The 14429-nt window shown below is 31.9% G+C and overlaps 1 protein-coding gene across 2 annotated transcripts; it reads left to right on the top strand.

Annotated features, from left to right (window-relative positions):
* The first annotated feature begins 3362 nt into the window (after positions 1–3362).
* Positions 3363–10807, top strand: LOC139526787 (uncharacterized). 2 transcript variants are annotated; one of them, XM_071321948.1, is made up of 5 exons: positions 3436–3496; positions 6272–6288; positions 8881–9016; positions 9684–9803; positions 10735–10807. In XM_071321948.1, the coding sequence occupies exons 1-5, from the start codon at positions 3436–3438 to the stop codon at positions 10761–10763; spliced, it is 363 nt and encodes a 120-aa protein (XP_071178049.1). In that variant the 3' UTR covers positions 10764–10807. The 2 variants fall into 2 exon arrangements, with proteins under 2 accessions (XP_071178050.1, XP_071178049.1); XM_071321949.1 differs by lacking the exon at positions 6272–6288 and having other exon boundaries at positions 3363–3507.
* The last annotated feature ends 3622 nt before the right edge of the window (positions 10808–14429 follow it).

Genomic DNA, 14429 nt, shown 5'->3' with positions numbered 1-14429 from the left:
TAGCCCTCTTTAAATGCTTATCGAAGATTATTATAAATTGGTAATCCTGTGTGTAGTCCAGAGGTAGACAAATATTTGCATGCTATTCAGTTTGAGCAGTCAAAATCCCATGTTGTACAAAAACAGGCAAAACCTCTGTTTTTAACTCCGATCAATTAGTGTTCATATTGATGATTTGTTGTTGGATCCTGTTTTGAAATCCTCTGAAAGATTCATATTCCTTAGAGATCAAGCTTTCTTCAAAGTTCAATACTTTTCAGGGGACAGAGCGAATGACTTGGGCTTGTGTATTTCACAAGAGGTTAAATTATTACCAAATGGTGACGGTTTTCTATTTTCACACACAGTAGGCAAAACACTTGGAAAAGGGAAAGTGAATGAATTTTCCATCTTAAGATTTAATGATACTTTAGTTTGTCCAGTTAAAGCACTGGAAAGGTATGTTGAAGGTGCCAGGGCACTTGGAGTTGATTTACGGTTTGGTTATTTATTCCGTACTTTGAGTAAAAATCGAAAAGATGTTACTGACAATCCTGTATCTTCAAATGCTATGTATGATCGCTTGAGGAAATATTTAAAGAAACTCGATATTTACGACGGTGAGACCCCTCATGGAATTCGGGGAGCTTGTGCTATTACTTTAGCTTTGTCAGGGGGGTCTACAAGTGACGTCATGCAGCATATAGGTTGGTCTTCTTCGTCCTCTTACCAAAGTTATAGTAGATTGTCAAGTATGGTAGGAAGAGGGTCAGTCAGTTCCATCATGGCTAATACAGGGGTTTCTGAATCTAATATTTGTAGATCTATATTCTAGTCGTATTGTGAGGTCAATAAACTTTCCAGTGCTTTTCAGTGACAATTTGAAGTGTTTAGAGTAAAAGTTTGTTACTTTTGATGCTTGTTTAATTATTTTTTTTGTATTTTGAGGGAATTATGTACTACTACTTTTATGTATATTGACTATGACTAACTTGTATTTTGAGGGATATTATGTATTTCTATACGTATGAAGGTATGTAAAAATAGAGAATTTTTTTAATTGGATTTGCCTCTATTTTTCGAGGGATATTATGTATTACTATTTTGTACATGTATGTTAAAATTGAATTTTGTGACGTACTGTATTGAATACACTTTGCTGTAATAAATATTACTTTTCATAATCTGTTTAACGTAATTTGTTTTGAAAACAAATTTATTAAGTTTAGAGGGAGACTTGTGGTTTCTGTTCTATTTAGATATGCGAATTGCTTACATCAACAACATTTGATATTTGTAATACATAAAAACCATCTAGAGCTCATGCACCACTTGATCGTTCTTGACTTATACAAAAACTACTGCATAACAGATAGTTCGCTCTGGGTGTCTACAAACATAAGAGCAGTTCAACTGAAAATATTAACACTTTAATTTAAGTCATAAGTTGCATACGTTTGTTAAAATTCATGATATGGAGCATGCACGTGAAAGTCTCAATGGAGCATGCACGTGAAAGTCTCAGAAACAACACAAGAAGTACACATAATAGTTAGCAGTTGGCATAATTTGCTTTTACCAGTTTTCTGCATGGGATGTATTCATTTGAAATTTCTTAACTTTTTGATGTTTGCTTAGATGGCGATATTTTAAGTTTTGTCATAGACTCAAAACTCCCATTTGTTTAAGAATTTTGACTTCTTCATTTATACAAGACAATTTTTAAGTTTTGGGTGAGTATTGGGAACGTTAAAGGTTAGAATTGGGAATTATAAGTGTGTTGTCGTTATACTAGCTTATAGTATTGAGGTCTGCTGTGTAACCCAATTTTCACCCAATACTCATATAAATTTGGTCATATCGAGCAAGGGCTCACCTATGATATTACTATATCATAAGTGAGTCCTGCGAGATTTGACCAATACATTCAGTTTGGCCGCTGCTATCAGAGCAAAGCGGGACTTGCACATGCTCTGCATGATGTCGATACAAAGGTGGAGTTGCACATGCTCTGTGCATGCTGTCGATACAAAGGTTGACTTGCACACACTCTGTGCATGATGTCGATACAAAGGTGGATTTGCACATGCTCTGTGTATAGTGGTGGTGCCGTACAGATGGAATGAACGTGTGACGTCGGTACAAAACTGATATTACTATATTCTTACTACAGTTTGAATCCTAGGAAGTTTTCACTTTGCTATTTGTTGGTACATATATTGAAGGTGTGCATGTGGTCAGGGTTTTGATTATTTTTTTTATCAATATTTGCTCTCTTGGGAGATAGTTGAACTTTTGCATTTTTTTAAGTATTGACTTGCATAAGAGGAGCGTTCATACCTACAGTTTGAATGCTATGAAGTTTTCACTTTGCTGACTGTTTGAACATATATTGTACATTTATTGAAGATGTGCATGAGGTCAGGGTTTTGATTTTTATTAATATTTGCTCTACTGGAAGATAGCAAAACTTTGTCATTTTTTTAAGAGTATTTACTTGCATAAGAGGAGAATTTCACGATAACACATCCTACACTTTGAATGCTAGGAAGTTTTCACTGCGCAAGCTTATATATATCGCAGGTGCCTGTGTCACTCACCTGTATCTACTTTGCATTTGGAAATAATGTAAAATCAGATTAAAATTATAATAAATAGTATTAGATACGCCAATAATGATTGAGACAAAGTCTGGTTTGATTTGGCTCAGTAGTTACCTCAATAGCAGGTCATCCCATTCCATTGAAGTCTTACGAAAGCTACTGAAAATCTTTATCATTATCTAAATTAGTTTAAAAGTTGTGACCATTTAAAATGTGAAATTATGTATTTAGAAATGTCCCATATAGTTCTATGGTAAACCCGTATGCTCCATTTTTAGCCACGGCGGCCATCATGGTTGTAAACGATTTTGTAAAATTTAACGGACGGACCCCCAGTGATGAGAAAAGCTCATTTTGCCTTTTTTGGTCAGGTGAGCTAAAAAGCTGTCTGACATTTTAAAAAATTAACAATTATGTAATAGAACTCATTCACTATATGTTAAAATCACTAATGGAAAGTATTACATGCGTTTATTTACTACACCAGCTTGTAATATAATGTTAAAAGACAAGAAAAGAAATAGACCGAAAGCTTATTATTATTCTACATGTACAAGTACATGTATTGTAACTGGATTAAGAACACATGTATTGATAGTGGGAATGTACGGCTGATTGAATGTTATTAATCAACCTATATCCTAAATATATAACAATGATATATTCTGAAGCGAAATGATGTTATATTGGTTAATCTTTAAATGTGGACAATTAAAACTATTACAATATTTATGCATTATTACCCACTTATATACGCCTGATTACAACATGAACTGTTTTGTACACCTGTTGCAGTAATATACCTTCTATAAATTACCAATTGAAACATTTCATATTGTAAATATTTTGAAAAATGAGAAACGTGCTGACAAACTTTATTATTTGCGTCGTAGCTTTAATTATCATTCAAACTGGTAAGTTTTTTGTATTCCTTTGTTAACCTACAATGTTTAATCATGTTAATTGGCAGCGATATCCAATTAAGAAATAGAAAGAAAAATGAGCCATCAGAATAACTCAATGAAATTGTAAAATTAACCACGTTTTAATTTTTTATATACAAAATGCAATTTTTCAAGTCGAATCATTTAGCCTTCCAAATTAAAGGAAACGCATTTTTAATTTGACAAATTCACAAACGTTCTATAGTATCATTTGCCCTCTCGTGTAAAAGTTTTCGTCCAACAAATTCCTGTCTAAGTATGTCGTGAAAAGAGGGACGAAAGATACAGGAGGGACGGGAAGTCAAACTAATAGATTGAAAATAAACTGACATTGCCATGGCTAAAAATAAAAAGACAAAGACAAACAGACGAATAATTGTACAGAAGACAAAACATAGAAAAATAAAGACTTAGAAAAACGAACCCCACATAAAAAAAAACACGAGGCATATGTTGTCCAGTTTCATAGCCATTTAAAACATAGAAGTCAATTTTGGTCTCATTGGAAATCATGCAGCATATTTTTATTTATTTATCAATCCCTGATAACAATTTTAGTCGAATGCAACACCGACATGAAGAATTGCAAACAAAATGTGATAACAAACAACACGAAAAAGAAGATAACTTAAAAAAACGGATACTAAAATCAGCAAAAAATAAAACAAGAACAAGACATATTCACAGTAAACAAGTGCCCTAAAATTAGACATGCATCTATCAATGTAAATATGAAGAACTGCAAGAAGGAAAGTTAATTAAATTTTATCAGGAAAACTCAAAACAGTACTTACACATACCGTGGATACTAGAAGCAACCGATGTATGTTTACACAAAATAATGACGATTACAATACATAAACACAAACAAAATAACCGAAAATAAGACACGTTTACAATACACAATAAAGGCTACAGACGCATTTCTGTGTTCAAAAGTCATAAACGATTGAGAGAAAATAAATCCGGGTTACAAACTAAAACCAATGGAAACACATCAACGATAAGAGAAAAACCAAGGAACAACAGAAACACTTAAGTGCAACAAAAACAAACGCCAACATACATAAAAACGAACTATTTGATAGCATATTCCTGACTTGATACAGGACATTCCAAAAAAAATGTGGGTTGAACCTAGTTTTTTAGCTTGCCAAACCTTCCGCTTAAATGACAATGTTAAAAAAAAGATTGCTAAAATGAAAACACTAAGTGACAGAAATACAGCACAAACACATTCAAGAACACTCATCACAGATAAACGCACAAACAGATAAAATAAAAGTTGACACAACATACAAACCGCAGAACAACACAGAACATCTGTCATCAGCGACAGACAACACAGGACAACATAAACAATGAAACGATTACGTTACGAACATGCAATCTCGAACTTTATAAAATTATTTTCACAAAACCAGCTCAAGCAACTTTCTTGACAATGATGGTTTTGAAAGGGTATTTATAATAATTGGACTACAAACGATAAGACATAACACATTATCTAACCAACACCATAACCGAAACATAAAAAATATACCGAGACACGACGTATAGCAGTGCAAATTCACACTCGGTATACGTAAAACAGTCATATTTGGAAAAAGATCACGTTTGGTAATTAGCAGACAGACGAGAAAGATGTTAAACTACATTCTAAGACGTGGTAAAAATGTCATTAGTATTAGTAGTTTAGACACAGACGCATCGTATAGATCAACCAATTTGTGATGGTGTCCATACAATTTACGTAATGTCATTTTTAATCTTTCCCCCTCATAACTCTTTTGTAGCAGTTTATGCGTGAATAACACTATCATATACATAGTCAGTATTGTGTGAACATGCACGAGTATAACCCTATTGAAATATGTTCAAATGTAAACACCAAACGAAGGAGCAGATGGCATGATTGTAAAAAAAAATTGATTATTAAGAAGCTGGAATCATCTCGTTTGTCATAGACTTTAATGTGAAGTCGTCGATCTGTGTCAATATTGAAGAAAGTACAATGTTGGAAGCAGTTCTTCGTGTATAAGTAGTATCTTTAATTTCAAGTTCACTGGGATATATGACAACAGTTAAAACATTGATAATGTACATACAAAACTGAAAGCAATACTGGTATTCATACAACCTTGAAAACAAATATAATGTTCGAAACCTTTGAAAATAGTGCTGATGTTCAAACATCTTTAAATCCAATGCTGAACCTCCCGTTCATGGATTGTCTAGTTGTGTTGAATACCCTTTGGTGGCCTACTGCTGTTTTTTACTCTTTGGTCGGGGTTTTGTCTCTTTGACATGTTTCTCATTCCGTTTTCAGGTTTATTTTAATGTTTATACAACCTTGAAAATAAACTTAAAGTTAAAACAACAAAAATCCAATGTTGTTAAGGAATGTGTGCAGTCATCAAAATAAGTTTTACAAACAAAGTAAAAATACAAAAGCTGTACTTCGTGTTGACAATAAAAAAAAAATAGTTATGTGTATTGAACTTTTAATTTTGCCGTTTGGTAAGGGATTTTACGTTTTGAATTTTCCTCGGAGTTCAGTATTTTTGTAATTTTCTTTTTATAATTGAATATATATATATAATTAATGAGTACTGAGTCCGAAGTAACACTGATATAAAACGCTGTTTTGGACTTTGATAAAGAGAATGATTATAAGAATTTTTTTTTTCTCTTTTGAATATTTGAACACCAATATGTTTTTATTAATTTTTTTTTATCTTTCAGCGGAGTGTCAAAACGTGGTATGTTGATACTTTTATGTAACATTCATTGAATATGAATAGCAATTTCGATGATGATAAGAGAAAACAAATCACTCATTATTCGTATAAACCTTTTGTACATTCGTATTCAGTCTAAAATACTTTAGTAGTGTATATTAGACTATATTAAGTCATAAGACTACATGGTATATGTATGTATAAAATAGTATATTATTATTAAACGTTACAACGTTAATTAAATGCTGAGCTATACAAATCTCACACAGAACTCAAGTATCCCAAAAATATGAAAAGTTTCTTGCCAACTTGTGACATGCTCTTAACTTGTAAATATCAGATTAAACTCCTCATACAATGTTATACATGTTATAGCTATATTAGTATAGTGGTATGACCTTCAAATTACAAACATATACATATAAAAGGACAGTGGTACCGTATGACAATCATGTAACAATGGTATAGCCATACTTGTACGGTGATGGTCTGACTATCCAAGTACAACGGTATAGCTAAATAAGTACGGTGGTATGTCTGTTATAGTTACAGCGGTATACCTGTACTAAAACGGTAGTATAGCTATCATAGTACAATAGTATATTTATACTAGTACTGTGGTATGATTATCAAAATACAATGGTAAACCTATACTAGATCGGTGGTATGACTATCATAGTACAATGATATACCTGTACTAGAACGGTGGTATGACTATCATAGTATAATGGTATAGATATACAAATAAGATGGCATGACTATCATAGTACAATGGTATGACTATATTTGTACAGTGATATGACTATCAGAGAATAATGGTATAGATATACAAGCACAGTGGTATGACTCGTATAGTACAATTGTATACCTAGACAGGAACGGCGGTATGACTATCATAGTATAATGGTATATCTAAACTTTTAGGCTGGTATGACTGTTATAGTACAATGAAACAGATCAACAAGTAATGTGGTATGGCTATATAGTACAAAGGTAAACCAATACTATAACGGTGGTATAACTATAATAGTACAATAGTATAGCTTTTTTTGTACAGTGTTATGACAGTCCAAGTAAACTGGTATAGCTTAACTAGTACGGTGCCGTAGTATGATTATCAAAGTACATTGATATAGCTATAGAAGTAAGGGGTATGACTGAACAAGTACAAGGGTATAGCTCAACAAGTTCGGTGGTATGACTATCAAAGTACAATGATATAGCTATACAAGTGCGTTCGTATGACTATCCAATTACAAAGCATAGTACACAAGTACGGTGGTATGACTTTCGTAGTTCAATAATATACCTATACAATTACGTTGGTATGACTATTATAGTACAATGGTATAGCTAACAGTGCGGTGGTATGAACATCATAGTAAAATGATATAGTTATACTAGTAAAGTGATATAGTGTATTACTATAATAGAATATTGGTATAGCTATACTTTTACGCTGGTATGACTATCATAGTTCAATGATACAGCTATAACACTACGTTACCATGACTTTCCAAATATAATGATATAGTTATACAAATACGGTGGTATGACTATCAAGTTCAATGGTATACCTGTATTAGAACAGTGGTATGACTATCATATAAAAATGGTATTTTTATATTATTACGATGGTATGACTATCATAGTGCACTGTTTCAGATATAGAAGTACGATGTTATGAATATCCAAGTACAATGATATACCTATAATTAAACAGTGATAAAACTATCTTAGAACAATAATATAGCTATACTAGTACAGTGGTATGACTGTTCAAGTACAATGGTATAGCTAAAGAATTATGGTGGTATGCATGTCAAAGTACAGTGGTAAAGCTGAACAAGAACGTTGGTATGACTATTCCAATATAAATATTGTATAATTATACAAGTACAGCGGTACTACTATCCATATGTACAATAGTTTACCTATACCAATACGGTGTTATGCCTATTATAGTAAAATGGTATAGTTTAACAAGTACGGTGGTATGACTATAATGGATTAATTGTATAGCTATACTATTACGCTTGTATAACTATCATACTACAATGGTATAGCTATACAATAACGATGGTATGACTATCCAGATACAAAGGCATGCATACACTAGAATGGTGGCATGACTGCTATAGTACAATGGTATAGCTATACAAGTGCGGTGGTATGACTTTCCAATTACAGTTGATTTCCTATACTAGAACGGTGGTAAAACTATCATGGTACAATAGTATAGCTATATTATAATGGTGGTATAACAGTCATGGTACAATAGTACAGCTATACTAGTACGATGGTATGACTGTTCAAGTACCATGATATAGCTAAGGAAGTATGGTGGTACGACTATCAAAGTACAATTGTATAGCTATACAGGTACGTTTGTATGACAATCCAAATATAATGGTATAGCTATACAAGTACAGTGGTATTTCTATCCAAGTAAAATGGTATATCTACACTAAAACTATAGGCAGTTTCAATATCTTTTTAGTGAAAATTATTAATAATAACATCATTCAGTAATAATAAAATACAAGATTGTAAGGTTTATAATTAAGAATTGTGATTGTTGCAATGGTCTACATGTTTTTCTATAATTCATAGGGATCGCCATGTAATGATTTCTCTGATTGTGGATATGTTAGTTATTGTTGTGTAAGTAAAACCCGACCAAGAGGACGTAAGAGAAGATCTACAGATGCTATCGGGACATGTCAAAATGTTGGTACAGAAGGGGCAGGTAAAGCAGTCAAACTGACCAATCTTAATTTAATGAATGTCATAGAAAGAAAAAGTGGCGGAAATTGAAACTTTTTTCTCGAACAGACCGATTAATCATGGCTTAAGAAACGAAAAGCAACGAAAAAACGAAGAACATTCTACAGAACAATACATAAAACAAACATTTGAGAAAAGCGAATGCAGCAAATAAAAAAGAACAAATAATAGAGGTCATCTCCTATGACCCGAAAGTGTGAGCAAAACCTGCTCTACATAATCTCAAATACATGTATACATTCACATAAATACGATAGCCACAGTCTCTATTTCCAACTTTTTTAAAGGACGATGCATTTAGGTTTTGTTCCTTTAACTTTTGTTTGGATCTATACACTTAAAGGATAAAATGTTAACGGTTTCTTTTAATCTTAGTCTACCAGAAAAAAAATGTCATTATATTAGAGATGTATTGTTGACCTGTAATCATAAATATACACATGTATATATTACAAAATATAAAATTATTTGAAGAGTACATTTGAGATATAAGCTTACAAATGTGAAGGAATGCTGAGAATTGGGTACATAAAACAAAGGCTACGAAAAATCTTATGTATATATTATTTTGATGTTGCAATTATATACTATATCATCAATTTATATTCGTTCTATTATTGTCTTTTCAGCCTGTCTTGTCAACAACCAGGACAAACCTCTAAATAGCATTTTTTTCGTAAGCTGTTTCTGTCAGGCACCTCTACAATGTATTGGAAGTGGAGTCATAGACGTTCCTCTTGGCGAAATGGGTAAAATCTGGCTACAGCTTGACGTTTTAAATTTGCTTCTCTTTTCCTTTTTTCTTCTTATTTTAGATAGATAAAATCCTACTACAAATTATATTTATTGCACATGCTGCAATACGTTCTTCTAGCGTTTTTTTTTAAAGCAGCGGTATATAAAAAAAAATCCACAAGGCTAATACTTGTCTAAAATAGAAGAAAATGCATTGTTTTTTATTGTTATTGGTAACCTTTTTCTGCCTTAAACAATTATCGGTATTTAGACTTTTATCTTTAAAGGTTTGATAGAAACATTCCTTATAAAAATCGTCTTCGGATTTCAAATATTTGTCTTTGCGTAATCCATTTTTCACATCACTGGGTCGATACCTCTGCTGGTGGACTATCAGTCCCCGAGGGTATCATCAGCTCAGTAGTCAGTGTTTCGGTACTGACATGATTTAACAAACTTTATTAAAATTGTCCGTTTATACATTTTGAAATTATTATGAAACTAAGGTTTCAACTCCCTTAGGCAAAGTTGGCTTTAGATGAATTTGGTTATTTATTTAAGGTATTTTGACATATAGCTCTTCAACGATTTTTGGTACTTATACATCTTTGGATTTCAAATGTTTGGCTTTTAGCGTTCCTGATGAAGGTAAATCCAGAAAAGCGCTTCGGACGGAATAAATTATTAAACGTGTTTTTTTCCATTTCTTTGATAGAAACATTCCTTATAAAAAGCGTTATGGGTTTAACAATCAAATCCGTAATTTACGAATGATTTTTTAATGTACGAAACGGGTTAACGAAAATATCATTTGATCTGTTAAGAGTGGTTAATAAAATGTTTAAAATAAAATGTTTTTAAACGGATATCTATAGATTCAAGAAAATAACAGACTTTGAGTTTTGAGTTCATTGATGTTCAATACATGTTTTATTTTATTTTCAGGAATATGTGGATACCCGAAGAAAGGTTAACTAATTTCATCATGAAATAATGAATAAAAATATTAAGAAAGGTCTTCATCTGTATATTTTTAATTTAAGGTAAAATTAACTTCTCGTTATACGGCATTCAAATCAAATACAATGCATTTAGAGAAATTTAGACATGCATGAGGTCTTTCGTAACTTAAAAATCATTATCTATATTTAAATCTGCATTTGAAAATAGGTCATAAACAACCCACATAAAGATTTATAATGGATGTACAAGAAAAAGAAAAACTAACTATTCACACAAAATCCCAACAACAACTTGATAAGATTAAACACATAGAACATTACTGTTCTTCATTTGAAAGTTACAATGAGACCAGGAAGTAAGACTTAAAAATGTAAAACAACACGTTTAATAATTTATTGCGTCCGAAGCGCTTTTCTGGATTTACCTTCATCAGGAACGCTCAAAGCCAAACATTTGAAATCCGAAGATGTATAAGTACCAAAAATCGTTGAAGTGCTATAACTGATCTTGCAGATTTTTATTTCATTCATCCCGATGACACAATTTTTCACATTACATGACATCAACGAAAGAAGAAAGCACATTTTCTATCTATATCAAATCTAACCAGTTTTATACAATTTCATTAAATGACAAACCAATCTTATTATGAATTTTTCTTGAAATGTGCCGTTGCTGTATTTATGATTCGAGTTCTTAACGTATTTTATATATTTCGGAGTTTAGTTTCAACTAGTACACATTTGTGTTTAGGGGCCAGCTGAAGCACGCCTCCTGGTGCGGGATTTTTGCTGCGTTGAAGACCAATTGGTGGACTCCAGCTGAGTTTTGCACTTTGGTCGGGTTATTGTCTTTTATACAAATTCTCCATTTGCATTCTCAATTTTATATCTTCGAATAAAGGTCTGATTTTTTATATTTTGAATAATTACTACGAATAATGATTTAGTAAATTATTGTAATTTCAATTATAATAAATAATACACCGGTATTTTAACATGGTTATGATAATAATAATGCTAATTTTATATTTGATGATGATGCCAAATCGAATCATTACAGGAAATAATGGTACAATGCATCTAAAATCAGTTCATCAATAAAATGAAGATACACAGGGATGATATCTCTTCTTACAATTCAGGCGTAGATCGATAATTTGTGGTGAGCGCACCTAGAATAGAGGACGTTATTAAGACACAAAATGTAACATGACGATATTTTGCTTAATGGTTTTCATCTTTGTGGATTATTTCGAAACCTATTACTATCTTATTAACACCAGAAGATATTCAAAACAGCCGTTTTAACCAAATTGATAACTATTTAAATTTATTTTATATAAAAAAAATAATAGTAGAACAACAGCTTTTTTCTTAGGGAAGATAATTTTCGTTTTTTTGGGGCAAACAGAGAAATACACGTAACATTCATCTTAAACAGATATTCATTTCTAGCTAAATGTTTTTTTTGAAAACAATCTATCGCCTGTTTATGGGTATAAGGTTGCTCACATTAACTGGTGTTTTTCTCTTGTAAACAATATACCTGTATTATATCATGATAATATAATGTAATTACAATATTTAAATTGACACTTTCATACAAATTGTCCGACACTTCATTGTATATGAATGACCTTACATTTTGTATGATTCATATTCCTAAAAATTACAATTAACGGTGTACTGTACGTTGTAGTTACTGTGAGAATCTTCGATGAACTGACAGCTCAATAATAAATATCTTTATTTAAGAAAAATGAATGCTTCTTTTTGTAAACTCAGTGGGGTGAAAAAGCGTTGACCGACCGATTTTGTATGAAGTGCGAATGCGCTACATTCTAAAAATGTGCGCACGGTCAACGCTCTTACAACCCTATGAAATTACTTAAAGAAGCATTCAATACTTATAATTACATTTTTCGTTATTATCATGAACAATTGTTTTTAATAATTTATTTCTTTTAATAATCTGTCCACTTTTTTGTGATATCACATGTCATCATGAATGTTAAACTTCATTGGGATATGAAGGTGAATTTGAGTATGCCGGACAATCGTTGTTATCCAATCAAAATAGCGGATTCTTTTGAAACATACATGTAATGTAATTTTAGTATAATGATGCACTATTCTTTAAACCGCCAAAACATGTCACGTACATATATCATATTGAAAATGGAAATGGGCATTGTGTCAAGGTGACAACAATCCGACCAAAGTGTAGAAAACAGCCCTAGGCCACCTTTGGTCTGCAACACAATGAGAAAATCCTTCAACCGTAGGCTTGCTACAGCTGTTCTCTACACTAAAATGTGTACTAGTTCAATTAAAATTGGCAGTCACACTAAACTCAAACACATAGAAATGACATAAAATTAAATCGTCAAACAAAAACATAATCCGTATATCTGAATCCAAAATAAAAAGAATCATGACTATTTTTACAACAGATCTATAAATGCAAAGACAATGTGTTGTACTATAGTCGTTATGATTATACTACATGACTGATTTAGGATCTGAAGGATTTATTTATGAAAACCAATTCAATTTGAGTGCTATTCAACGCATACAGTTTTAACATTCGGTCACCATTATATTATTCAAGATTGGAAAAATTGTAATGTAACCTTAATATTCATTGTTTTTGTTAATATACAACAGCAAGTCACAATTTCGTGCTTCTATATACATGTATATGGCACATTCAACTGGTAGTTTTTTCTTATATAGTTTTCATCGCCAAGTTAAGATTAACAGTCTTTTAATGTCCTAATCAAATTGATAGTTTGTTCATTAATACACTTTGATTCAAATGTGTTATAATTATATCGTTCAAATTGTTATTCAAATAGTCAAACATTTTAAGTGTGTTAATGACTAAACTTTAGCTCGCTTTTAACAGACTGTTTATGCAACTGTCTTAGGTGAAGGGGTTGGGAGCCTGATAACATGTTTAATCCGTGACAGTCTTTATGTATATGCCTATCCCAAGTCAGCAGCCTGTAATTCAGTGGTTTTCGGTTGTTGATGTGTGACTTATTGGTTTCTCGTCATTTTTTGTACATAAATAGGCTGTACGTTTTCTCGGTTGAACTGTTACATACATTTGTGATTTCGGGGCCTTTTATAGCTGACTTTGCAGTATGGACTTTGCTCATTGTGGAAGGCCGTAAGGTGACCTATAGTTGCTAATTTCTGTGTCATTCGGTATCTTTTTGAGAGTTATTTCATTGGCAATCATACCACATCTTCTTTTTTATATGGTATATGTCTAAGCACTTAATATAACTTATCAAGGTATTAAATAGGAACAACACAACGTGTTCCGTATTTGTTCCGTACATGTATATGTTGCAAGATCTGATTAATCATATGGGTAACATAATATAAGACTCGGTTTTTGTTGGAGTTCGTGTTTCTCAATCTTTTTTTTCTATTTTGTTTTCATTTTGTTGGTTTTTTTTCGTGCCGTTGACATTTCGACTTTGAGTAATGTATTTGATTTTCACTTAGTTAATTTTCGCGCATTATATATTTGAAATTATCATATACAACGATTATAGTTCCCAATAATAATTGTCGTAATTTCATGTATTTTAAATGTCAAACAATAAAAACCAATACCCGATTCTCAATTAAGTGTTAGTTACATCTAATTTGACATTTACC

The sequence above is a fragment of the Mytilus edulis genome, chromosome 6 (genome assembly GCF_963676685.1).
Source record: "Mytilus edulis chromosome 6, xbMytEdul2.2, whole genome shotgun sequence".
NCBI classification, from domain to species: Eukaryota; Metazoa; Mollusca; class Bivalvia; order Mytilida; family Mytilidae; genus Mytilus; species Mytilus edulis.
This window is presented reverse-complemented; position numbering and strand designations above follow the sequence as displayed.